Source organism: Microcaecilia unicolor, chromosome 8 (assembly GCF_901765095.1).
Source record: "Microcaecilia unicolor chromosome 8, aMicUni1.1, whole genome shotgun sequence".
NCBI classification, from domain to species: Eukaryota; Metazoa; Chordata; class Amphibia; order Gymnophiona; family Siphonopidae; genus Microcaecilia; species Microcaecilia unicolor.
The window spans coordinates 106,164,428-106,191,358 of record NC_044038.1 but is presented as its reverse complement, the minus strand read 5'-3'; the positions used below and the strand labels follow the sequence as shown (position 1 = coordinate 106,191,358).

General features: G+C 49.5%; 1 protein-coding gene across 1 annotated transcript in view; it reads left to right on the top strand.

Annotated features, from left to right (window-relative positions):
* PSMC4 (proteasome 26S subunit, ATPase 4) overlaps positions 1-26,931 on the top strand; it is a 360,239-nt gene that overhangs the window by 167,954 nt on the left and 165,354 nt on the right. Inside the window, 3 exon segments of the mRNA XM_030212086.1 lie at positions 9,169-9,355; positions 24,508-24,654; positions 25,055-25,164. Of these exon segments, the coding sequence (XP_030067946.1) occupies positions 9,169-9,355; positions 24,508-24,654; positions 25,055-25,164 (444 nt within the window).

The window sequence follows — 26,931 nt, the reverse complement described above, 5'->3', positions numbered from 1 at the left end:
GTCGTTACGACGGACGCCTGCTTGACGGGCTGGGGAGCCCACTGCCTGGGAAGGACAGCGCAGGGGATATGGTCGCTGGCAGAGGCAAAGTGGTCCAACAATCTCTTGGAACTTCGGGCCATTCGGTTGGTGCTTCAAGCGTTTCTTCAGGTACTGATACTGAGGCCAGTTCGAATCCTGTCAGGCAATGCCACGGCCGTGGCCTATGTCAGTCGCCAGGAAGGTACCAGGAGCGCCCCCCTAGCCAGGGAGGCCATGAAGTTTTGCCAGTGGGAAGAGGCGAATCTGGACCAGCTGTCGGCGGCTCACATTGCGGGAGTCCTGAATGTCGAGGCGGACTTTCTCAGTCACCATACCTTGGATCCTGGAGAGTGGCAACTGTCTGCTCGGGTGTTCTTGGAGATCATGAAGCACTGGGGCATGCCGACCTTGGGATCTGATGGCAACCTCGGCCAATTGCAAAGTGCCGCGGTTCTTCAGCAGAGGACGGGACCCTCGATCTCTGGGAGTCGATGCTCTTCTCCAGCAATGGCCGGTACAGGAGCTTCTTTATGTGTTCCCGCCTTGGCCTATGCTGGGCAGAATTCTCGGCCGGGTGGCGAAACACCCAGGCCCGGGTGGTCCTGGTGGGTCCAGACTCGCCCAGACGCCCTTGGTATGCGGACCTGATCCGGCTTTCCGTAAACAGTCCTCTGCGGCTTCCAGTGGAGCGGGGCCTCTTACATCAGGGTCCCGTGGTGATGGAGGATCCCTCCCCCTTTGGTCTTACGGCCTGGCTCTTGAGCGGATGAGGCTGAAGAAGAAGGGCTTCTCGGATAAGGTCATCGCCACTATGCTGAGAGCATGGAAGCGCTCTACTTCTACTACGTACGCCAGGGTATGGCGTACCTTTGTATCGTGGTGTGAGACAGGATCCCTGTCGCCCTTCACGGCGCCAATTGCTTCAGTGTTGGCGTTCCTGCAAGAAGGTCTGGATAAAGGCCTGTCGCTCAGCTCTCTTAAGGTCCAGGTAGAGGCTCTAGCTTGCTTCAGGAGTCGCCTGAAGGGTGTTTCTCTGGCTTCTCAGCCAGATGTGGTGTGTTTTCTGAAAAGGGTTAATCACCTATGCCCTCCTCTGCACTCAATAGTGCTTACGTGGAATCTCAATCTGGTGCTGCGGGCCTTGCAGAAGCCGCCCTTTGAGCCATTATCGCGGCTGTCTCTGAAGGACCTGACATTGAAAGCTGTCTTTTTGGTGGCAATCGCTTCAGCCAGGAGGGTTTCCGAGCTCCAGGCGCTGTATTGTAGAGAGCCGTTCCTGCGGTTCACGGAGGCAGGAGTGTCTATTCGTCCTGCCCAAGATTGTTTCTCGCTTCCATGTGAATCAGCAGCTTTGTCTACCCTCCTTCCATAGGGAGGATTATCCAGAGGAGTATTGTGCTCTCAGATGCCTGGATGTTAGATGAGTTATCATCAGATACTTGGAAGTGACCAGCGATTTCCAGAAGTAGGATCACCTGTTCGTGCTGTTCACGGGCCCCCGTAGGGGTCTGCAGGCATCTAAACCTACTGTGGCACGTTGGGTCAAGGAAACGATTGTGGCGGCTCATGTGGCCGCGGGGAAGGTGCCGCCTATCCAGCTGAAGGCTCATTCTACTTGAGCACAGGCGGCTTCGATGGCAGAGTCCAGGTCCGTTTTCTTGGAGGAGATTTGCAGATCGGCGACTTGGGCGTCGGCTCATACCTTCTCACGGCATTATCGCTTGGACGTGGCAGCACGGGCCGAGGCCCAGTTTGTAGTGTCAGTGTTGCGTTCTGGGATTTCCATGTCCCGCCCTGGGTGAGTACTGCTTGGGTATATCCCACCAGTCTATGGATTGATCTGCTTGATGATATGGAAGGTAAAATTATGTATCATACCTGATAATTTTCTTTCCATTAATCATAGCAGATCAATCCATAGTCCCTCCCAGATAGCTGTACTGTTTGTTCTAGTTCAGTTATATTTCAGGTTCAGGTTTAGACTTCAGTTCCTGTTCAGGAGGACTTCAAGTTCAAGTTCTTCCACTTGGATTTCCCTGGAGTTGGGACGACTTTGTGTTACAGTGAGCTGCTGCTTCTTTCCCCCTGTTTTGACGGTAGTTGGATTCATAACTAAATTATGCCAGTGCTCCCTCCCGCTTCGTGCGGTAGTAGGGTAGCTTTGTTTCCCTCTCGCTTTGGCGGTGATGGGTTAAGCCAGCTCCTCCCGCGGTTGTAGTAGCAGGACATGCCAGTTCTCCGAGGACAAGCAGGCTGCTTGTTCTCACGACTGGGGTTGACGTCCACGGCAGCCCCCACCAACCGGAACAAAACTTCGCGGGCAGTCCCGCATGCAGGGCACGCCCACCGCGCATGCGCGGCCTTCTTCCCACCCATGCGCGACCGTTCCCGCTCAGTTTTTTTCTATTCCGCGCTGGAGAGAGCCTTGTTAGCGTCTCTCTCTCTGTCAGCCCCGGAAACCGGATCGCGGCCTAGCCGCGAGTTTTTCTCTTTGCGAACGCGTTCGCGTGTTTCTTTCCTTTTCTTCTGTTAAAAAAGAAAAAGTTTGTCCCCTCGTCGTCTTTAGCTGCGGGGGCACCTCGTTGCGGCCTTGTGACCGCGCGGTCGTTTTCTTTTTCGGGTGTGCTTTTCCCCGCACCCATCGACGACTTTGACTTCGCCAACGCGATTTTTCCGTCGATGTCCTCGAAGGTCCCAAGCGGATTCAAGAAATGTGGTCGGTGCAGTCGGCAGATCTCGCAAACCGATACCCACGCTTGGTGCTTCCAGTGCCTTAGGCCGGAGCATAATACCAAGACGTGTACCTTGTGTCTCGGCTTGCGGAAGCGGACACAGGTGGCGAGGCAAGTTGTTTGGGACAGTCTTTTTGGAAGTTGCGCTGGCCCCTCGACGGTCGAGGCATCGGTGTCGACGGCCGGATCTTCGGTACCGGTACCGATGTCGACGAAATCGGCACCGACGATGGCACCGATCCCAGGAGTACAGGTACCGTTGGCCTGCCGGCGACGGCGGGAGTGAGCGGCCGTGTGGTTAATCGGCCCCGGCCACTCCTTCTGCCTAGGGCCTTCGGGACCGAACCCTGTCAGACCCGATCCCTCGAGGCCGGGGGAGGGTGGGGTTCTACCTACTCTTCAGCTCTACCGCCGAGCGCCGATGACGGGCACCGAAAGAAAACCAAGAAGCACCGTCATCGGTCGCCCACGGTGCACGGGACTACCAGCTCCGGCGCCTCGAGAGATGATTCGACACCGAGGAAGCGGCAGTGCCAAGAGGAGTGTTCCCCCTCGGTTGAAGAGGTGTCACTGCGTCAGTCCATGGGTGCTTCGGTACCGACTCCTGGACCCGAGCAGCTTCCGGCACCGACACCCACACCAGCCCCCCTGCCTTTCCCGACAGCGGGCCTTGACGAGTGCCTCCGAGCCATCCTTCTGGGGATTCTGGAAGGGCTGATGCGCCAGGCTCTGCCGGCACCGGGGGTGCTTGCGCCCCTGGCACCGTTGATGGAGGCGCTGGTGTGCTCTAGCCCGATGCCGCGACCCCCGACGCTGCTTGTGGCACCGGTGTCGACCGCCACGCAGGTGGAGTCCCCGTCGACGTCGATGGAGGGAGCTTCATCCCTGTCGGCGCGGGAGTCCACCGCTCAACGCCATCACCGGGGACTTAGTAGCTCGCAGTCGAGACGGACCCGGTTGAGGTCTGAGCTGCAAGAGCTCATGTCCGACTCCGAGGAAGAGGCCTCGTGGGGGGAGGAGGAGGACCCCAGATATTTCTCCTCAGAGGAGTCTGTGGGCCTTCCCTCTGACCCCACTCCTTCATCGGAGAGGAAGCTCTCGCCCCCTGAGAGCCTCTCCTTTGCCTCCTTCATCAGGGATATGTCTATTTGCATTCCCTTTCCCGTGGTCTCTGTGGATGAGCCGAGGGCTGAGATGCTCGAGGTCCTCGACTATCCATCACCACCTAGAGAGTCTTCCACGGTGCCGTTGCACAATGTCCTCAAAGAGACACTGCTTCGGAACTGGCTGAAGCCATTATCTAACCCCACCATCCCCAAGAAAGCGGAGTCCCAATACAGGATCCACTCTGACCCAGAGTTGATGCGGCCCCAATTGCCTCATGACTCGGCGGTCGTGGACTCTGCTCTCAAGAGAGCACGGAGTTTGAGGGATACCGCCTCGGCGCCTCCGGGGCGGGAGTCTCGCACTCTGGACTCGTTTGGGAGGAAGGCCTACCAATCTTCCATGCTCGTGACCCGCATTCAGTCATACCCAGCTCTACACGAGCATTCACATGCGGAACAATGTGAAGCAACTGGCGGACCTGGTCGACAAGCTCCCTCCGGAGCAGTCCAGGCCCTTTCAGGAGGTGGTCAGGCAGCTGAAGGCGTGCAGAAAGTTCCTGTCCAGGGGTATATATGACACCTGTGATGTGGCATCTCTAGCTGCGGCCCAAGGTATAGTGATGCGCAGACTCTCCTAGCTGCGTGCCTCTGACCTGGACAACCGCACCCAGCAATGACTGGCGGATGTCCCTTGCCAGGGGGATAACATCTTCGGCGAGAAGGTCGAGCAGTTGGTGGAGCAACTACACCAGCGGGAAACCGCTCTCGACAAGCTCTCCCACCGGGCGCCTTCAGCACCCATCTCAGCAGGTGGACGTTTTTTCTGGGCCAGGCAGGCTGCGCCCTAAGCCTACAACAAGCGTAGGTACACCCAGCCGGCCTGAAGGCTTCCTCAGGCACAGGGTCAGTCCCAGCGCGCTCGTTTCCCTCAACAGCGTGCGCCTAAGCAGCCCCCGGCGCCTCCACAGCAAAAGCCGGGGACGGGCTTTTGACTGGATCCATGGGAACATAGCCGCCATCAAAGTGTCCGTACCGAACGACCTGCCAGTCGGAGGGAGGTTGAAAGTTTTTCACCAAAGGTGGCCTCTGATAACCTCTGACCAGTGGGTTCTCCAAATAGTGCGGTGCGGATACATCCTGAATTTGGCCTCCACTCCACCAAATTGCCCACCGGGAGCCCAATCCTTCAGCTCCCATCACAAGCAGGTACTTGAAGAAGAACTCTCCGCCCTTCTCAGCGCCAATGCGGTCGAGCCCGTACCACCCGGGCAGGAAGAGCAGGGATTCTATTCCAGGTACTTCCTTGTGGAAAAGAAAACAGGGGGGATGCGCCCCATCCTAGACCTGAGAGGCCTGAACAAATACCTGGTCAAAGAGAAGTTCAGGATGATTTCCTTGGGCACCCTTCTACCAATGATTCAGAAAGACGATTGGCTATGTTCCCTGGATTTAAAGGACGCTTACACTCGCATCCCGATACTGCCAGCTCACAGACAGTATCTCAGATTCCGTCTGGGGACACGGCACTTTCAGTATTGTGTGCTGCCCTTTGGGCTCGCCTCTGCCCCACGGGTGTTCATGAAGTGCCTCGTGGTGGTCGCGGCGTATCTACGCAAGCTGGGAGTGCATGTGTTCCCGTTTCTCAACGATTGGCTGGTCAAGAACACCTCAGAGGCAGGGGCTCTCTCCGGTCCATGCAGTGCACTGTTCACCTCCTTGAGCTGCTGGGGTTTGTGATAAATTACCCAATGTCCCATCTTCAGCCAGTCCAGTCTCTGGAATTCATAGGAGCTCTGCTGAATTCACAGACGGCTCAGGCCTTTCTTCCACAACCTCCTGTCCCTCACTTCCCAGACCACAGCATTCTCAGCAAGTCACAGCTCGGCAGATGTTGAGACTCCTGGGTCATATGGCCCCCATGGCTCGCCTTCACATGAGACTTGCTCAATGGACCCTAGCTTCCCAGTGGTGTCAAGCTACCGGGAATCTAGAAGATGTCATCCGCCAGCCCCTCAGTTGCCGCAATTCGCTGCACTGGTGGACCATTCGGACCAATTTGACTCTGGGACGTCCATTCCAAATTCCGCAGCCCACGAAGGTGCTGACGACGGATGCATCTCGCCTGGGGTGGGGAGCTCATGTCGATGGGCCCCACACCCAGGGGCTGTGGTCCCTCCAGGAACAAGATCTTCAGATCAACCTCCTGGAGCTCCGAGCGGTCTGGAACGCACTGAAGGCCTTCAGAGATCGGCTGTCCTGCCAAATCATCCAAATTCGGACAGACAATCAGGTTGCAATGTATTACATCAACAAGCAGGGGGGCACCGGATCTCGACCCCTGTGTCAGGAGGCCGTCTGGATGTGGCGTTGGGCCTGCCAGTTCGGCATGCTTCTCCAAGCCACATACCTGGCAGGCGTAAACAACAGTCTGGCCGACAGGCTGAGCAGAGTCATGCAACCGCACGAGTGGTCGCTCCATTCCAGAGTGGTACGCAAGATCCTCCGAGAGTGGGGCACTCCCTCGGTGGACCTTTTCGCCTCTCAGACCAACCACAAGCTGCCTCTGTTCTGTTCCAGACTACAGGCACACGGCAGACTAGCGTCGGATGCCTTTCTCCTCCATTGGGGGACCGGCCTCCTGTATGCTTATCCTCCCATACCTTTGGTGGGGAAGACCTTACTGAAGCTCAAGCAAGACCACGGCACCATGATTCTGATAGCGCCTTTTTGGCCCCGTCAGATCTGGTTCCCTCTACTTTTGGAGTTGTCCTCCGAAGAACCGTGGAGATTGTTTTCCGACAGAACGACAGAGCGATTCTGCACCCCAACCTTCAGTCTCTGGCTCTCACAGCCTGGATGTTGAGGGCGTAGATTTTGCTTCGTTGGATTTGTCTTGAGGGTGTCTTCCATGTCTTGCTTGCCTCTAGAAAGGATTCCACTAAAAAGAGTTACTTTTTCAAGTGGAGGAGGTTTGTCGTTTGGTGTGAGAGCAAGGCCCTAGAACCTCGTTCTTGTCCTGCACAGAACCTGCTTGAATACCTTCTGCAAGACCAACTCAGTAAGGAATCACCTTAGTTTGATTAGTGCTTACCATCATCGTGTAGAGGGTAATGCCATCTCTGGAGAGCCTTTAGTCGTTCGATTCATGAGAGGCTTGCTTTTGTCAAGGCCCCCTGTCAAGCCTCCTGCAGTGTCATGGGATCTCAACGTCGTCCTCACCCAGCTGATGAAACCTCCTTTTGAGCCACTGAATTCATGCCATCTGAAGTACTTGACCTGGAAGGTCATTTTCTTGGTGGCAGTTACTTCAGCTCGTAGAGTCAGTGAGCTGCAAGCCCTGGTAGCTCATGCTCCTTATACAAAATTTCATCATAACAGAGTAGTACTCCGCACTCACCCTAAGTTCCTGCCAAAGGTGGTATCGGAGTTCCATCTTAACCAGTCAATTGTCTTGCCAACTTTCTTTCCCAGACCACATACCCGCCCTGCTGAACGTCAGTTGCACACATTGCACTGCAAGCGAGCGTTGGCCTTCTATCTGGAGCGGACACAGCCCCACAGACAGTCCGCCCAATTGTTTGTTTCTTTTGATCCCAACAGGAGGGGAGTGGCTGTGGGGAAACGCACCATATCCAATTGGCTAGCAGATTGCATTTCCTTCACTTACGCCCAGGCTGGGCTGGCTCTTGAGGGTCATGTCACGGCTCATAGTGTTAGATCCATGGCAGCGTCAGTGGCCCACTTGAAGTCAGCCACTATTGAAGAGATTTGCAAGGCTGCGACGTGGTCATCTGTCCACACATTCACATCACATTACTGCCTCCAGCAGGATACCCGACGCGACAGTCGGTTCGGGCAGTCGGTGCTGCAGAATCTGTTTGGGATTTGAATCCAACTCCACCCTCCAGGACCCGATGTTATTCTGTTCAGGCTGCACTCTCAGTTAGTTGTTCTTCGTAGGTCAATTTCTGTTATGCCCTCGCCGTTGCGAGGTTCAATTGACCTGGGTTCTTCTTTTGAGTGAGCCTGAGAGCTAAGGATACCCCAGTCGTGAGAACCAGCAGCCTGCTTGTCCTCGGAGAAAGCGAATGATACATACCTGTAGCAGGTGTTCTCCGAGGACAGCAGGCTGATTGTTCTCACCTACCCTCCCTCCTCCCCTTTGGAGTTGCGTTTACTCATTCCTTTGCTTGTCATTCAACTGAGCGGGAACGGTCGCGCACGGGCGGGAAGACGGCCGCGCATGCACGGTGGGCGTGCCCTGCGTGCGGGACCGCCCGCAAAGTTTTGTTCTGGTTGGTGGGGGCTGCCGTGGACGTCAGCCCCAGTCGTGAGAACAATCAGCCTGCTGTCCTCGGAGAACATCTGCTACAGGTATGTATCATTTGCTTTCCCCTCGCGTCGGCGGGTGTGGGTGCCCCCTCCCCCGCTTTGGCGGTGGTTGGGTGGCGGAGTGTCCCTTTGTGGGTGTAATTCTCTATGTTTGGTGATTCCTGCGGATGAAGCTTTGATATCGACTATACTGAGGATTTCCTGGTAGCACATGACCACATATAGAGAGGCAAAAGATTGCTCTCTATCTCCACCTGCTGGTAGATGGACACAACCTACCAGTCTATGGATTGATCTGCTATGATTAATGGAAAGAAAATTATCAGGTATGATACATAATTTTACCATCTAAAACAGAGGAGAAAATATTTCTTCACTTAATGCATATTTATTCTGTAATGACAAGTTCCAGAGCTTATGGTGAAATCACTTAGTATATTTTGTTTAAGATAAGATTTAAACAAATTCCTGGAGGAAAAGTCCATTAACTGTTAAGGCATTGAGCCTGCTATGAGTGGGAAAGCGCAGGGTACAATTGTAATAAAATAAAAAAAAAAAAGGTAGACCTGGAGAAAGCCACTGCTGCTTTTTGGGACTCTGCCAGATACTAGTGACCTTGACTGGCCACTGTTGGAAACAGGATATTGGGATAGATGGACCTTTGGCTTGACGCAGTTTGGCAGTATGTTTGCTCTTAAGTTACACATGACTCAAAAAAGGTGTAATGCCAATGAGGTGTTTTTTTCTTTTGGTTTTGTTTTTTTTTAAAGTAGTTGCAAAATAGGTTTATACGTGCATACTTTTATGATGTGCCTAGAACATGCCCCCTATTAATAGCACCTGTTCTAAAATTGCCACTTATACCTTTTTGTGTGAATCTAAAATTGCCTCAGATATCTCTCAAGCCTCTTCATCACTTCAGTTGTTCATCCTCTTTCCCCTGCATATCCTTTTAAGCATCTTTGTGTCTGTTACAGAAGCTGCAGCAGGAGCTGGAGTTTCTGGAAGTACAGGAGGAGTATATAAAGGATGAGCAGAAGAACCTGAAGAAGGAGTTCCTCCATGCACAAGAAGAGGTGAAGCGTATCCAGAGCATTCCGCTGGTGATTGGGCAGTTTCTGGAAGCTGTGGATCAGAACACAGCCATCGTAGGCTCTACAACAGGTACTTGACAAGGACTGGAAGGATCCAGATGTCTAAACCTGGAACCAGAATAACATCACATTTTATTTTTTTTTTAGAGTCTGCATGTACCCCCAACTGCATTCACTTTGTTTTTTTTGGATTTATGAGACGAGGGGAGAGGAGCAAGACTAGTGTCAAGTAGAGCCCCTGGAGATTCACTGAACAGATTGGAGTCCAAGGTTTTTTAATGAAGCTTCAAAATTGCTCTGTCCCTATATTATTATTATTTGTTGCATTTGTATCCCACATTTTCCCACTTCTTTGCAGGCTCAGTGTGGCTTACAATACATCATGAAGGATGGAAATATATAAGAAAATATACATTCCATATCATCATGCTGATCAATCCATAGACTGGTGGGTTGTGTCCATCTACCAGCAGGTGGAGATAGAGAGCAATCCTTTTGCCTCCCTATATGTGGTCATGTGCTGCCGGAAACTCCTCAGTATGTTCTCTATCTCAGCAGGTGGTGGTCACATACAGCAGCAGCTCTGGCTAGGCCTCCAAGCCTAATTTTTAGGTTTTGTTGAGTGCCTGGGGTTGAGGGCTCTTCTTGAGCAAGTGCAAACCTGGTGGCGCCAGGTCCCTCCTTTTCTCCCCCCTCCCGCTGGCTCCGTTAAAAAAAAAAAAAAAATTTTGGACGTCCTTAAGGGCGTTTATTTTGACGTTTATTTAAACGTTTATTGCAGCTACTCACTGGGACACCAGGTCGTTACAGCTCGGAGCGAGAAGCAGGTAATTTTTACCTTTTTATAGCGGGCAGGGGGTTCCCCGATTGATCTCCACGTGGCCTATGGCGTCGGAGGGCGAGGGCGCGAAGAATCGCTCCCCGGACCACGTGTGCGCTCCTAGCGGGGATGCGGGGGTATTAAAGTCTGATTCGCCCTTGTTGGGTGTCAGTTCGGAGGCCGGTCAGTGTCCCGGGTCTTCCTCCGGTGCGGCGGTTTTTCCCGCCATAAACGCCCATCCCCCGCTGCTCGCCTCCGCCATCTTGGCCGGCCACTCTGCTCGGACGGCTTCTTCTTGGGCCGCCCTTGAGCTGGGAGACGTTCATGACATGGCCGCCCTTGATTTGGGCGACGGCAAAAAAGCGGCTAAAGTTAAGCGCCGTTCTTCCCGCGCGGCTCCTTCACGGAGTGTCGCGCCGGATGCCATCTTGGATGCGCAGCATGTTTCTCCCCCGCTCTTACGAGCGCCGGTTGAGGGTGCGTCTAGGGCTGTGGCCCAGGCTGCTGAAGTGTACAGTCTGGGGGGTTTCTCCCCCGAGTTTATTTTGCTGCTGCATCAGGCCTTCCTTATGCAAAACGCTGCCCCTTCTCCCTTGTCCGATAACGGGGTTGAGGCCCCCGGAAGTAAACGCCCTCGGGTGGATTCCCAGGCCTTAGAGGACGCTGTTTCCTCTGAGGTAGATGAGGGCAGCGTATCTGAGTTCTCCCAACGGTCCTTTGGGGATTCCTTGGAGGAGACGGATTCCTGCTCGGATGGAGCGGATGACCCCTCTGCAGCGCGGATCTTTCGCTCAGAGGATTTGCCCAACCTGTTACTGCAGGCCATGAGCATTTTGAAGATTTCCTCGCCAGAGGACGTCTCTCCCTCAGCCCCTGTTGGCTCTGCCATTATGCTGGGGACGAAGCGCCCGCCTAGAACCTTCCACATGCATGATGCCATGCACACCTTAATTTTGGCTCAATGGGATGTCCCGGAAGCGAGCCTCAAAGTGGCTAGGGCTATGTCCCGCCTCTATCCTTTGCCTGAAAGTGAACGTGAGGCCTTTATTTGGCCTACCGTGGATTCTTTAATCACTGCGGTGACTAAGAAAACGGCGTTGCCGGTGGAAGGTGGCACGGCACTAAAGGACGCCCAAGACAGAAGATTGGAAGCGGCTTTAAGGTCGTCCTTCGAGGTGGCTGCCTTAAGTTTACAGGCCTCAGTTTGCGGCTCCTATGTGGCCAGGGCGTGCCTGACGATGGTGCAGCGGGCTTCCCCCTCGGATCCTTCCTTGAGGGCTGACTGGCCGGCCCTGGAATCGGGCTTGGCTTATTTGGCAGACTTACTGTATGATGTCTTGAGAGCCTCGGCTAAAGGCATGGCTCAGACAGTCTGTGCGCGGCGCTGGCTTTGGCTGAAACATTGGTCTGCGGACCACGCCTCTAAGTCCCGCCTGGCTAAGTTGCCTTTTAAAGGCAAGCTGCTCTTTGGGGTCGAGCTGGACAAAATCGTGACCGATCTCGGCACGTCTAAGGGCAAGAGGTTACCAGAGGTCAGGTCTCGGGCCAGTGCTCGCCCCGGTATCTCCAGAGGACGGTTTCAGGAAGCCCGTCGGTACCGCCCGGGCAAGTCGGGCTCCTCTGCCCCCTCTTCCTTCAAAAGGAACTTCACCCCCAAGCAGCATTCCTTTCGCAGAGACCGCCGTCCCGGAGGTACGCCCTCCGGTCCTCCCCCAGGGTCTCGTACCCAATGACGGGGTCCTGGTCCATGGCCCAGTGCAGATTGGAGGACGCCTGTCCTCGTTTCTGGGCGAGTGGACCAGAGTAACTTCAGACGCTTGGGTGCTGGAAGTCATCAGAGACGGCTACAAGTTAGAGTTCTGCCGACCCTTAAGAGACGGGTTTGTACTCTCTCCCTGCAAGTCTCCGGTCAAAGCTGTGGCAGTGCAGCAGACCTTGGACAACCTGATACGCCTGGGTGCGGCCGTTCCGGTGCCAGTAAATCAGATTGGCAAGGGACGTTACTCCATTTACTTTGTGGTACCAAAGAAAGGAGGTTCTGTCCGGCCTATCCTCGACCTCAAAGGGGTCAATCGGGCCTTGAAAGTGCGGCACTTTCGTATGGAGACTCTCCGCTCTGTTATAGCGGCAGTGAAGGCAGGAGAGTTCTTGGCTTCCTTGGACATCAAGGAAGCGTACCTGCATATTCCCATCTAGCCTCCTCATCAACGCTTTCTGCGTTTTGCAGTCCTGGGCCGACACTTCCAGTTCAGAGCCCTCCCTTTTGGGTTGGCTACTGCTCCGCGGACCTTCTCCAAAGTAATGGTGGTCATCGCGGCCTTCCTGAGGAAGGAAGGAGTACAAGTCCATCCTTATCTGGACGACTGGTTGATCCGAGCCCCCTCTTATGCAGAGTGCAGCAAAGCTGTGGACCGGGTGGTTGCTCTTTTGAGCTCCCTGGGGTGGATCATCAACTGGGAGAAGAGCCAGCTGCGCCCGACTCAGTCCCTGGAGTATCTGGGAGTTCGATTCGACACCCAAGTGGGCAGAGTGTTCCTGCCAGACAATCGGATTGTCAAACTTCAGGCTCAGGTGGACCAGTTCCTAGTAGCCTCTCCTCTTCGGGCTTGGGACTATGTGCAGCTGTTGGGCTCTATGACGGCCACGATGGAAGTAGTGCCCTGGGCCAGGGCTCATATGAGACCACTACAACTCTCTCTGCTGCAGCGCTGGACTCTGATGTCGGAGGATTATGCTGTGCGCCTTCCCTTGGACCCAGCAGTGCGCAAGGCGCTGAGCTGGTGGATGCAGACAGACAAGTTGTCTGCAGGAATGCCTCTTGTGACCCCGGAGTGGATTGTCGTCACAACGGACGCCTCTTTGTCGGGCTGGGGAGCCCACTGCTTGGGAAGGACAGCGCAGGGGCTCTGGTCTCCTGCAGAGGCAAAGTGGTCTATCAACCTCCTGGAACTCAGAGCCATTCGGTTGGCGCTTTTGGAGTTCATCCCGGTACTGGCGTTGAAGCCAGTACGGGTCCTGTCGGACAATGCCACGGCTGTGGCCTATGTCAACCGCCAGGGAGGTACCAAGAGCGCCCCTCTAGCCAAGGAGGCCATGAATCTATGCCAGTGGGCGGAAGCGAACCTGGAACAGCTGTCAGCGGCCCACATTGCCGGAGTCATGAATGTCAAGGCGGACTTTCTCAGTCGCCATACCTTGGAGCCCGGAGAGTGGCAGCTATCGGTTCAGGCGTTCTTGGACATCACGAAGCGCTGGGGCCAGCCGAGCCTAGATCTGATGGCGTCATCGGCCAATTGCCAAGTGCCGCGCTTTTTCAGCAGAGGACGGGACCCTCGATCCCTGGGAGTAGATGCTCTTCTCCAACAGTGGCCGACACAGGAGCTTCTCTATGTGTTCCCGCCCTGGCCCATGTTGGGCAGGGTGCTAGACCGGGTGGCAAAGCATCCGGGCCGGATAATCCTGGTGGGTCCGGACTGGCCCAGACGTCCCTGGTATGCGGACTTGATCAGGCTCTCAGTCGACGATCCTCTGCGGCTGCCAGTGGAGCAGGGCCTGTTACATCAGGGTCTTGTGGTGATGGAGGATCCCTCCCCCTTTGGTCTTACGGCCTGGCTATTGAGCGGCAGCGTCTGAGAAAGAAGGGCTTCTCAGACAAGGTCATCGCCACTATGCTGAGAGCGAGGAAGCGCTCTACTTCTACTGCTTACGCCAGGGTTTGGCGTACCTTTGCAGCGTGGTGTGAAGCAGGCTCACTTTCTCCCTTCACTGCTCCAATTTCTTCAGTGTTGGCGTTCCTGCAAGAAGGTCTGGAGAAAGGCCTGTCGCTCAGTTCCCTTAAAGTCCAGGTAGCGGCTCTGGCTTGCTTCAGGGGCCGCCTGAAGAGTGCTTACCTGGCTTCGCAGCCAGATGTGGTGCGATTTCTCAAAGGAGTTAATCACCTGCGCCCTCCTCTGCACTCAGTGGTGCCTGCGTGGAATCTCAACCTGGTGCTAAGAGCCTTGCAGAAGCCGCCTTTTGAACCCTTGTCTAGGGCATCTCTGAAAGACCTGACGTTGAAATCAGTCTTTTTGGTGGCTATCACTTCAGCCAGAAGAGTTTCCGAGCTCCAGGCACTCTCATGTCGAGAGCCTTTTCTGCAGTTCACTGAGGCAGGAGTGACTATTCGCACAGTGCCTTCTTTCCTGCCCAAGATTGTTTCTCGCTTCCATGTGAATCAGCAGCTCTGTCTCCCTTCCTTTCGTAGGGAGGACTACCCAGAGGAATACTCTGCTCTCAAATATCTGGATGTGAGACGAGTCATCATCAGATACTTGGAAGTGACCAATGATTTCCGGAAATCGGATCATCTGTTTGTCCTGTTTGCAGGTCCTCGTAAGGGTCTGCAGGCTTCTAAGCCTACAGTGGCAAGATGGGTCAAGGAAGCCATTGCAGCGGCTTATGTGGCCGCGGGGAAGGTGCCGCCTATCCAGCTGAAGGCTCACTCCACTAGAGCTCAGGCGGCCTCGATGGCAGAGGCCGGGTCCGTCTCCTTGGAAGAGATTTGCAAGGCGGCAACTTGGGCATCGGCCCATACCTTCTCCAGGCATTACCGCTTGGCTGTGGCTGCTCGGGCAGAGGCCCGGTTTGGAGCTTCAGTGTTGCGGTCAGGGATTTCAATGTCCCGCCCTGGGTAAGTACTGCTTCGGTACATCCCACCAGTCTATGGATTGATCAGCATGATGATATGGAAGGTAAAATTGTGTATCATACCTGATAATTTTCTTTCCATTAATCATAGCTGATCAATCCATAGTCCCTCCTAGATATCTGTATTGTTTATATTCTGGTTGCTTTTCAGGTTCAAGTTTAGTCTTCAGTTCCTGTTCAGGAGGACTTCGTGTTAAAGTTTTTCAATGGATTCTTCAAGAGTTGAGACGAATTTGTGTTACAGTGAGCTGCTGCATTCCTCTCCCCTCCGTTTTACGGGGCTGGATGGAGACATAAATTCTGCCGGCGCTCCCTCCCGCTTCGTGCGGCAGTAGGGCAGCTTTGTACCCCTCCCGCTTCGGCGGTGTTAGGGTCAGTCAGCTCCTCCCGCGGTTGCAGGATAAGCCAGATCCCCCCGCATCGGCGGGGTGGTGTCCCTCCCCCGCTCCGCGGGGATGAGCTGGACGGATTCCCCTCCCCCACTTGTGTGGGGATGAGCTGGGTTAATTCCCCTCCCTCGTTTCGGCGGTGGTGAGCTGGGCAGAGTGTCCCTTTGTGGGTGTAATTCTCTAAGTGCTGAGTCCTGCGGATGGAGCTTGGATATCGACATACTGAGGAGTTTCCGGCAGCACATGACCACATATAGGGAGGCAAAAGGATTGCTCTCTATCTCCACCTGCTGGTAGATGGACACAACCCACCATTCTATGGATTGATCAGCTATGATTAATGGAAAGAAAATTATCAGGTATGATACATAATTTTACCTAGTATTACAGAAGGATCTTGGGTAACATGATAATGATAGTAGTTTAACAAGCAAGTAGTGTAAGACAATTCTGGATATATGTATTTTCCCCATAGTTTTAAACTGAAACCTTTTCTAGAGGTAGAAAGTAAACAGCCCAAAAGTCCTTTGTTCTAAAAGGCAATTATTTTTCTGTTCCTTGGCTGCTGGAGAGTTAGCTCATCCAGCGACCTCAATTAAGTGATAATTAAGGTGTGGGGAAGTAGAATATTTGCATAGGTTGCTGAATAGAGAGCTGCACGGGAACGGGGTTTGCGGGAATCCCGCGGAACCCGCAGGATTCCCGTAGGATTCCCGCAGGGACGGAAGCAGTTCTGCAGGGTTCCCTCGGGGACGGAAGCAGTTCCTGTGCGGTTCCCATGGAATTGTAAGCTACGTCTTGCCCCATCCTTGGCCACCTTTAAATCTAGACTGAAAGCCCACCTCTTTAACATTGCTTTTGACTTGTAACCACTCGCCTCCACCTACCCTCCTCTCCTCCTTCTGTACACATTAATTGATTTGATTTGCTTACTTTATTTTTTGTCTATTAGATTGTAAGCTCTTTGAGCAGGGACTGTCTTTCTTCTATGTTTGTGCAGTGCTGCATACGCCTTGTAGCGCTATAGAAATGCTAAATAGTAGTAGTAGTGCCCTTGGGAAGCTTGCCAGGTGCCCTTGGCCTGGATTGGCCGCTGTCGTGGACAGGATGCTGGGCTCGATGGACCCTTGGTCTTTTCCCAGTAGGGCATTACTTATGTACTTATGTACCTGCACCAGCCTCTCATCTACCGAGTACCAAGTTCTTTGAGTGCTGTCTCCTCCTCCTCCTCTTCCTTCTTGCTTTAACAGCACAAATGTGGAAAATTTTCCATTAAGGAGGTGATAGAGACACAAATGATGATGGAATTCAAAAAGGCGTGGGATGAACACAGAGGATCTCTAATTAGAAAATGGAAGTTATAAAAAACCTAACCTTAAATGGCTGCATGTGTGTGGATGTGTGAAGTAATGCTTAGATGGCGACTGAGGCTGTGATTAACTAGGCCTTATACCAGCTATTAACTTTAAACATTAAACCACTCATTCATCACCTTTCAACCACCACTCACCCTATACACTAGTTGTCTAAAATGTCTTTAGAAGTTTAAATACCAAACCATTATACATGAAAAAAATCCTGCTTCATCACATTGATGAGGCAGACAGTTCTGACAATTTCTGTGTGCAATAGTTCCTACATGCCAAGGAGGAACGACGTAATCAGCTGCTGAAAATTGACTAACAAAAGGTCACACAGTGGATGTCGTTATTACGGTTTTACAGCATATTACAGCAGTGGACATCATTGAGTGCTCTGAACTGTCTGCCTCATCAATGTGATGAAGCAGGATTTTTTTCATGTATGATGAAACAGGATTTTTTTCATGTATAATGGTTTGATATTTAAACTTCTAAAGACATTTTAGACAACTAGTATATAGGGTGAGTGGTGGATGAAAGGTGATGAATGAGTGGTTTAATGTTTAAAGTTAATAGCTGGTATAAGGCATAAGTATTTATAATAAATTTGCATATATAAGTTGGAGTTTAGTGTGGTGTAATGTTGTTTATATACTCCGACTGAATTGGTTTTTCTTCCCCTTTTTTGTAAGATTGTGATTAACTAGGGCCAATACCGGGCAGACTTGTATGGTCTGTGTCTAATATATGGAAGTCTGGTTTAGGATGGGCTGGAAAGGGCTTAGACAGCAACTTCAGTGGCTAGAACATAAGGACAGTTCTGGACAGAGTTTTACGATCTGTATCCCACAAATGAGAAGATGAATAGACCGGAGTGGGCTTCAACGACAGCTCCAGCAGTTGGAACATAAGGATAGGGCCAGATAGACTTCTGTGGTCTATGTTCCAGAAACACAAAAGAAAGACCATAATCAAGTATATAATATTACACTCGTTGATTTAATCATGAATTGATAATGAGTGTGACTATTAGACAGACTGGATGGACCATTCAGGTCTTTATTTGCTGTCACTTACTATGTTACAGTTAATCCTCTTTGCTCCCGGGCTGATGAGCAGACCTGAGCTCTGACACAGGCATGAGCATCAGATGTCACCTGACCTACTGTTGCGTGCATGTGGTGACCTGTCAGCACACAGTGCCAGTAAATCAGAGACAAATCTTACAGGTGCACACCAGAGTGTTCCAAGTTTCAGCTTCCATTCCTTCCTTGGCTACAGTGCTGTGGCTCAAATCCAGAGATAGACTGAGGAAGCTGACTGGAATTTTCTTTTAATGTACCATTAAATTCGTACAGTGATGGGTGAGGATGGGTTAAATTCTTGCGGGGATGGGTGGGGACGGGTTGGGATGGGTTACATTTTTGCAGGGATGGATGGGGATGGGTAAGATTCCGGTGGGGACGGGTAAGTTTCCAGCAGGGACGGGTGGGGATGGGTAAGATTTCTGTCCCCGTACAACTCTCTATTGCTGAATCAGCTTCAAAGAGCCTGTTTAAAAGAGGCCCTTAGATTCAAAACTATATAAAGAGGAAAGGTCCCACTGAACTTTCTTTCTGAAAAGTTCTGAGAGAAGGGGACATTTCTCTGGTAAGTGAACGCTACTTTGCTTTGTGCTTTGGGAACTTATGGGGTTTAAAGGAGGAATTGTAGGTTAGTGTTAGGCAAAAATAAAAATATAAAAAGCAAATTTGAACTAATCTCTATAGTCTTTTCCACTTAGTTTTAAAAGCTTTGTACCACAGCATTAACAGATAGAATCTAACAGCCACTGCAGGATCTAATTTAGTCTTCCCACCCACCCCTAGGACAACTCTTCATTTATAGTCAGTTATTGTAATTAGAGTAACAAGCAAGGAGTGCTCTTACAGAGTTTTGAATACATTTCATTACCATCTAAGAAGGAAACACTAAATAAATCATAAAATGTACTATATAAACTAAAAGACACTTTTATATTAGGCTAATATCCTTAATACTGTAGCAAGTTTTAAATTGTTGGAAAACTCAAAAACACTAAGATGGAATCAGCAGTCCAGCAGCGAGAGGGGTGCTATCCAGTCTTTTGCATTGAGTGTCACATGTATGATTATCTCCCAGTTGGTGAGATGTCATATGTGTGTGCCCGATGCAAAGAGCTCCTAGCTCTTAGAGAATGTGTCCATTCTCTTGAGGCTAGAGTAGCAGACTTGATGGAGCTGAGGGAGACAGAGAGGTACATAGAGGAGACCTACAGGGATGTTGTAGAGAAGTCCCACCTCCAGTCTGGTAGTCCCTGTGCTACCTTGGAGGAGGGAGGTCACCTAGAAGGAGAGCACCACCCTGGTGAAGTAGGAAGTACTCCTGTAGCCAGGACCTGCCCACCAGGGGATGTACTATCCTCTCGCACTGAGGATGTATCTCCAAGAGCTGGCTGGGAGGGAAAGGTTAGGACAGCTGTTGTAGTTGGTGATTCGATCATTAGGCATATAGATAGCTGGGTGGCTGGTGGACATGAGGATCGCCTGGTGACTTGTCTGCCTGGTGCGAAGGTGGCGGACCTCACGCGTCACCTAGATAGGATTCTAGATAGTGCTGGGGGGAGTTGGCTGTCTTGGTACATGTGGATACCAATGACATAGGAAAATGTGGGAGAGAGGTTCTGGAAGCCAAATTTAGGCTCTTAGGTAGAAAGCTCAAATCCAGATGCTCTAGGGTAGCATTTTCTGAAATGCTACCTGTTCCACGCGCAGGGCCCAAGAGACAGGCAGAGCTCCGGAGTCAATGCGTGGATGAGACAATGGTGCAGGGGGAGGAGGGTTTTAGATTTGTTAGGAACTGGTCAACATTCTGGGGAAGGGGGAGCCTATTCCGAAAGGATGGGCTCCACCCTAACCAGGGTGGGACCAGGCTGCTGGCGTCGGCATTTAAGGAGATAGAGCAGCTTTTAAACTAGAAATGGGGGGAAGGCCGACAGTCGCTCAAAAGTGCTTTGTTTGGGATAAGGTATCTTGCAAAGATACCTCACAAACAGGGAAGATAGGGTTTCTGGATAGTGAGGTTGCACAACAGACTGGTAGGCCAGGTGCCCTTAAATACAACTAAAGATCAGACAAAAGATGGCAAATCAGTAGTGTCCAGTACTAAGCATCATGCAAATAGGAACAACAAACATACTCTGAAATGTCTATATGTAAATGCTAGGAGTCTAAGAAATAAGATGGGAGAGTTGAAATATATTGCACTAAATGAAAAATTGGATATAATAGGCATTACTGAGACATGGTGGAAGGAGGATAACCAGTGGGACACTGTCATACCGGGGTACAAAGTATATCGTAGTGATAGGGTGGACCGGACTGGTGGAGGGGTAGCATTGTATATTAACGAGAGCCTTGACTCAGATAGATTACAAATTCAGCAGGACACAAATCACACCTTTGAATCATTGTGGGTTGAAATTCCATTTATAAAAGGGAAACGGACAGTGATAGGAGTGTACTACCATCCGCCTCGCCAGGATGAGCAGGTAGACGCAGAAATGATAAAAGAAATCGGAGACGCAAACAAAATGGGCAATGTGATAATAATGGGTGACTTCAATTATCCACATATAGACTGGGTAAATGTAACATTGGGACACGCTAGAGAGGTACAATTTCTTGATGAAATCAAGGACAGTTTTATGGAGCAGCTGGTGAGGAGCCGACGAGAGAAGGAAAAATTCTAGACTTGGTTCTTAGTGGAGCGCATGATCTGGTGAGGGACGTTGTGGTACTGGGGGCCGCTTGATAACAGTGATCATAATATGATCAGTTTTAATATCGACCTTGAAGTAACTATACACAGGAAGTCAAATAAGTTAGTGTTTAACTTTAAAAAAGGAGACTATGATAAAATGAGAAGAACGGTGAAAAAAAAACAGTGGGACAACTGAGAGGGTAAAAACTGTACAACAGGCATGGACGTTGTTCAAAAATACCATCCTGGAGGCCCAGGCCAAACATATTCCATTAATTAGAAAAGAAAGATGAAACTCCAAAAGACAGCCGGCGTGTTTGAAAAGTGAGGTGTGAAGGAAGCTATTAGGGCTAAAAGAAATGCCTTCAGAAAATGGAAGAAGGAACCATCTGAAAATAACAAGAAGCAGCATAAGGAGTGTCAAAGCAAATACAAGGCGCAGATAAAGAAGGCCAAGAGGGATTACGAAAAAAAGATAGCATTAGAGGCAAAAAAACATAGTAAAAATTTTCTCGGTATATTAAAAGCAAGAAGCCAGCAAAAGAATCGGTTGGGCCGCTGGATGACAGAGGGGTAAAAGGGGTGATCAAGGAGGACAAAGACGTAGCGGAGAGATTGAATGAATTCTTTGCTTCGGTCTTCACTGAGGAAGATTTGGGTGGGATACCGGTGTCGGAAATGATATTTCAAGCGGACGAGTCAGAGAAACTTACTGACTTCACGGTAAACCTGGAGGACGTAATGGGGCAGTTCAGCAAACTGAAGAGTAGCAAATCTCCTGGACCGGATGGTATTCATCCTAGAGTATTGATAGAACTGAAAAATGAGCTTGCGGAGCTACTGCTAGTGATATGCAATTTATCCTTAAAATCGAGCATGGTACCGGAAGATTGGAGGGTGGCCAATGTAACGCCCATTTTTAAAAAAGGTTCCAGGGGAGATCCGGGAAATTATAGACCAGTGAGTCTGACGTCGGTGCCGGGGAAAATGGTAGGGGCTATTATTAAAAACAAAAATTACAGAGCACATCCGAGGACATGGATTACTGAGACCGAGTCAGCACAGCTTTTGTGTGGGGAAATCTTGCCTGACCAATTTACTTCAATTCTTTGAAGGAGTAAACAAACATGTGGACAAAGGGGAGCCGGTTGATATAGTGTATCTAGATTTTCAAAAGGCGTTTGACAAGGTACCTCATGAAAGGCTACAGAGGAAATTGGAGGGTCATGGGATAGGAGGAAATGTCCTATTGTGGATTAAAAACTGGTTGAAGGATAGGAAACAGAGAGTGGGGTTAAATGGGCAGTATTCACAATGGAGAAGGGTAGTTAGTGGGGTTCCTCAGGGGTCTGTGCTAGGACCGCTGCTTTTTAATATATTTATAAATGATTTAGAGATGGGAGTAACTAGCGAGGTAATTAAATTTGCTGATGACACAAAGTTATTCATAGTCGTTAATTCGCGACAGGATTGTGAAAAATTACAGAAGGACCTTACGAGACTGGGAGACTGGGCGGCTAGATGGCAGATGACGTTTAATGTGAGCAAATGCAAGGTGATGCATGTGGGAAAAAAGAACCCGCATTATAACTACGTCATGCAAGGTTCCACGTTAGGAGTTACGGACCAAGAAAGGGATCTGGGTGTCATCGTCGATAATACACTGAAACGTTCTGCTCAGTGTGCTGCTGCAGCTAGGAAAGCGAATAGAATGTTGAGTATTATTAGGAAAGGTATGGAAAACAGGTGTGAGGATGTTATAATGCCGTTATATCGCTCCATGGTGCGACCGCACCTTGAGTATTGTGTTCAATTCTGGTCACCGCATGTCAAGAAAGATATTGTGGAACTGGAAAAGGTGCAGCGAAGGGCGACTAAAATGAGAGCGGGGATGGGACGACTTCCCTATGAAGAAAGACTAAGGAGGCTAGGGCTATTCAGCTTGGAGAAGAGACGGCTGAGGGGAGACATGATAGAGGCATATAAAATAATGAGTGGAGAGGAACAGGTGGATGTGAAGCGTCTGTTCACGCTTTCCAAAAATACTAGGACTAGGGGGCATGCGATGAAACTACAGTGTAGTAAATTTAAAACAAATCGGAGAAAATATTTCTTCACCCAACGCGTAATTAAACTCTGGAATTCGTTGCCGGAGAACGGGGTGAAGGCGGTTAGCTTGGCAGAGTTTAAAAAGGGGTTAGACGGTTTTCTAAAGGTTTCTGATCCATAAACCGCTACTAAATGGACTTGGGGAAAAATCCACAATTCCAGGAATAACATGTATAGAATGTTTGTACGCTTGGGAAGCTTGCCAGGTGCCCTTGGCCTGGATTGGCCGCTGTCGTGGATAGGATGCTGGGCTCGATGGACCATTGGTCTTTTCCCAGTGTGGCATTACTTATGTACTTATGTATAGGAATTCGCATTTGTTGATCTTTGTGGTATGCCTTGTTAGAGAGTTGTGTCTTCAGTAGTTAAAGGAAGTTAGTTCATAGAAGTTGCAAGAATTGTAAGACAGTTCTGGATATATGTATAGGAATTCACATTTGTTGATCTTTGTGGGAAGAGCAGTATCAGTATGCTTCCTGTTTGTTCTCTCCTCGACCGTACCTGCCAGACTGCTAATAGGAGGCTTTAGCACAAACCTGACTCTAACTGCACACATAGGGTTGCTAGATGTTCCCGATTCCTCCTTGTTGGGCAACCATCTGTCCTGATTTTATAATGGGGACAGAGGTGTCGTTGTGTAGTTTTGCATTGCCCTACCTGTTCTCCCGTCACATGATCCAGTATCTCCCCCTCTTGCCTCTCCCAGTTCCTTCTTTCCAGTGTCAGCATTAAGAGGTACAGCAATGTGATTCAGATGTTCTCCTCAGCCACGCTGTGTATCCTTGCTGGGTCCCACCCCCTCTAACATACACTTTCTGTTGCCATGTGAGCGTGACTCAGCAGAGATGCACAGCATGGTTGAGGAGATGACACTGGAGGGATAGAGGCAGGAGCTGCAAAGGGAGGTTTGAGGGGTCAAGGAGAAGTGGACATAGAGGAAGGTGAGAGAATTAGATGCAGGGTCAGAAGGAGGAAAAGAGAGAGAGAGATGCAAGTGCTGGACTGGGTCCCAAAGGGGAGAGAATGATGGAGATGGCTTACTGGAAGGGCAGAGCTGAGAAAAAGGCAGAGAGCTTAACTGAAAGGGGGGGAAGAGAGAAGTAGAGAGAACTGGTCTGGGAGGGGGGAGAGAGAGAGGTGGAGATGATTGAACTGGAAGATGAGAGGTGAAGTTTATAATTTTTATGGTGGAAAAGTGCCACGGGAAGGCTCCACCCTACCTCACTGACCCTGCCCAAGTGTTCCAGATTTGCAAGCCAAAAATCTGGTAACCTTATGCACAAGTTATGCTGATATGTGGTGACTGCTTGTTCCCTTTTAACCTAGTGCACTGCTATAGGCCATTCTGGATTCCAGTTATCTAAAGGTGCTCTCATGCTGGACTAAAATTTACTTTTGTGGGAAAGAAAGCCAGCAGATCAATATCACAACAAAAAGATTTTATTGAAGATACCGTGTATGAACAAATCGCCCGACACAGGCCTTGTTTCGCCCACCTAGGGCTGCGTCAGGGGCTAATTTGAAACCTTCGTAAAGGGGCAAATATGGTGCATAAAAGTCAAGAAAAAAAACAGCTCAAACGGGAATCCTGTAGTCTCTAGCGTACACAAATGGACACACCATTATTGAAGCTGGAAAAATTTACTTTTTTCAATTTATGTAGTATAATTAGTTCTGGACTTTCATTACTAGTATTTTATGGTGATCCTTTTTTCAGTCATGAACTGCCAAACTTCCAGTCCCAAACAAAACAAAGCTCTCCTCCATTCCCCTAGAATTAGGACCAAGCACTCTGTGGATTAATTAGACCTAGAGCAGCCTCAACCATGGTCCACCCCCTCTTATTAATTCTAAGTGCCTTTGCTGGGCTCCTAGCTGAATGTGAATCGCCTGCTTAGAATAAACATGTCTTTAAATTGTTGAAAGCCACATAATTTTCAGATGAATAATGGAGGGATGAACTTTTCATATAAAGTCAACAGAAAAAACTTAACTAATTAGTGCAATGAAAGCTACATAACTTGCTATTTTTGTTTTCTGGATATTATTGTCTCTGTTCTTCATCTCTTTCTTGTAGGTTCCAATTACTATGTGCGCATCCTGAGCACCATTGACAGGGAACTGTTGAAGCCCAATGCCTCGGTGGCATTACACAAGCATAGCAATGCCTTGGTGGATGTTCTCCCACCAGAGGCTGACAGCAGTATCATGATGCTTACTTCAGGTCAGAGAGGGATTATGGGGAGTGGGGAATTTTCTTCTATTTGATACAGCCATTTCTAGTAGGACAGGGAACAGTAGATGCAGTCCTTCTGACATTTACTGACCATCTCAGTTTCAAGGAGGGTATATGCAGGGAGCATTGTGAGCAAAAACAAAAATAACCTCCCAAAACTGTAGGCTGGGCATGATTTTTTCTGTACAGTTCTTAGAATCGAGGAGAGATACTGTAAACAAGGGATCCTTAATGAGCGGCATGGAAGAACTGGCTACATTGTAAATACTGTCCATGTTTGTGAGACCATAGTAGTGGGGGTGAGTGGTGGCATACTTAACAGCTTGTATTAACAGATCAGAAGCCAGTTTGGGGGCCATGTGTAACAGTATGTGATATCCATTCTTAGATCAGAAGCCAGATGTGATGTACTCTGACATAGGTGGGATGGATATCCAGAAGCAGGAGGTGAGAGAAGCGGTGGAGCTGCCCCTTACACACTTCGAGCTGTATAAGCAGGTGAGTGCAGGAGAGCATTTTTCCAACGCTGGCGCTTTCCAGGTGAAAGATCTATACAGCACGTTGAAGATGGTAGTGCTTTCCCTCACTGCAGTATTTCTATAGGAAAAGCGAGGTGTGTTTTTTTTTTTTTTTTTTTTTTAAGCCGTGTTAGTCCACTTTTAAAGGTAATCAATAGAAATAAAACAAAGTAAAACATGGAAAAGAAAATAAGATGATACCTTTTTTATTGGACATAAATACATTTCTTGATTAGCTTTCGAAGGTTGCCCTTTTTCATCAGATCGGAATTAAGCAAATGTTGGTAGATGACAGTATATATAAGTGAAACATCCAGACAGGACTTAAAGATCTAGGTTTTCTAGCCCACTATAAACCATAAAGTTGTAATGCTTTTATTTATTTATTTAGTTATTGTACTTGCATCCCACATTTTCCCACCTATTTGCAGGCTTAATGTGGCTTACAAAACCTGTAATGACATCGCCATTCCAGGGTAGAAGATACATTTGGTATTACAATGAGATCAAGGATACATTTGGTATTACAGTGAGATCGAGGATTACATAGAAGGACTAAGCATACAGTTATATAGAGGCATCGTTCTAAGTATGGTGGTGTGATGAAGTATGGTAGTTAGGTGGCTCATTTTCAAAGCACTTAGCCTCCCAAAGTTCCATAGAAACCTATGGAACTTAGCCTCCCAAAGTGCTTTGAAAATATGCCTGTAGGCTATATATTCTCATGATAGGCTTTGTTGAAGAGATAATTCAGAGATTTGCGAAAGTTAGTTATTTCGTTAATTGTTTTCAAATGAGTTGGTAGTGCATTCCACAGCTGCGTGCTCAGGTAGGAAAAGCTGGTAGTGTGCGTTAGTTTGTATTTTAATCCTTTGCAGCTCGGGAAGTGTAGGATGAGAAGTGTGCGGGAAGATCTTTTAGCATTTCTGAGAGGTAAGTCAACGAGGTCTGACATATACGTTGGAGCGTCTCCGTAGATGATTTTATGAACAATCATACAGATCTTGAATGTGGTTCATTCTTTAAGTGGAAGCCAATGTAGTTTCTCTCTTAAGGGTTTTGCAGTTTCATATTTTGTCTTTCCAAATATGAGTCTGGCTGCAGTGTTTTGGGCTGTTTGAAGTTTCTTGATGTTCTGTTCTGTACAGCCGGCGTAGAGTGCGTTGCAATAGTCCAGGTGGCTTAGCACCATTGACTGTACCAGGTTGTGAAAGATTGATCTCGGGAAGAAAGGTTTTACTCTTTTAAGTTTCCTCATGGAGTGGAACATTTTCTTAGCTGTGTTCTTCACGTGGTTATCAAGTGTGAGATTTCGGTCAAGAGTGACTCCAAGAATTTTCAATGTATTTGAGACGGGAAGGGAAATGTTTGGTGTGGTTATGGTAGAGAATTTATTTGTGTTGTGTTGTGAGGTAAGTATAAGGCATTGTGTTTTTTCTGCATTGAGTTTTAACTGAAATGCCCAGGAGTGCATATTTTGGAGGCTTTGGCGATTTCCTTAGAGTCATGCTTAAACAGAATGTATATTTATTTATTACATTTGTACCCCGCTCTTTCCCACATAACAGCAGGTCCAGTGCAGCTTACATAGTAAAAGAAAGCATCTTACATGGTAAAGAATACAGTAAAAACAAGGAAATGTAGGAACAGTATTATAAATTGTGATGATCATAACTACTTACATTATGAAAGGCATTACAAAGGATATGTGAAAAGAACGTAATGAACTAGAATAGGGAAGGTAGAC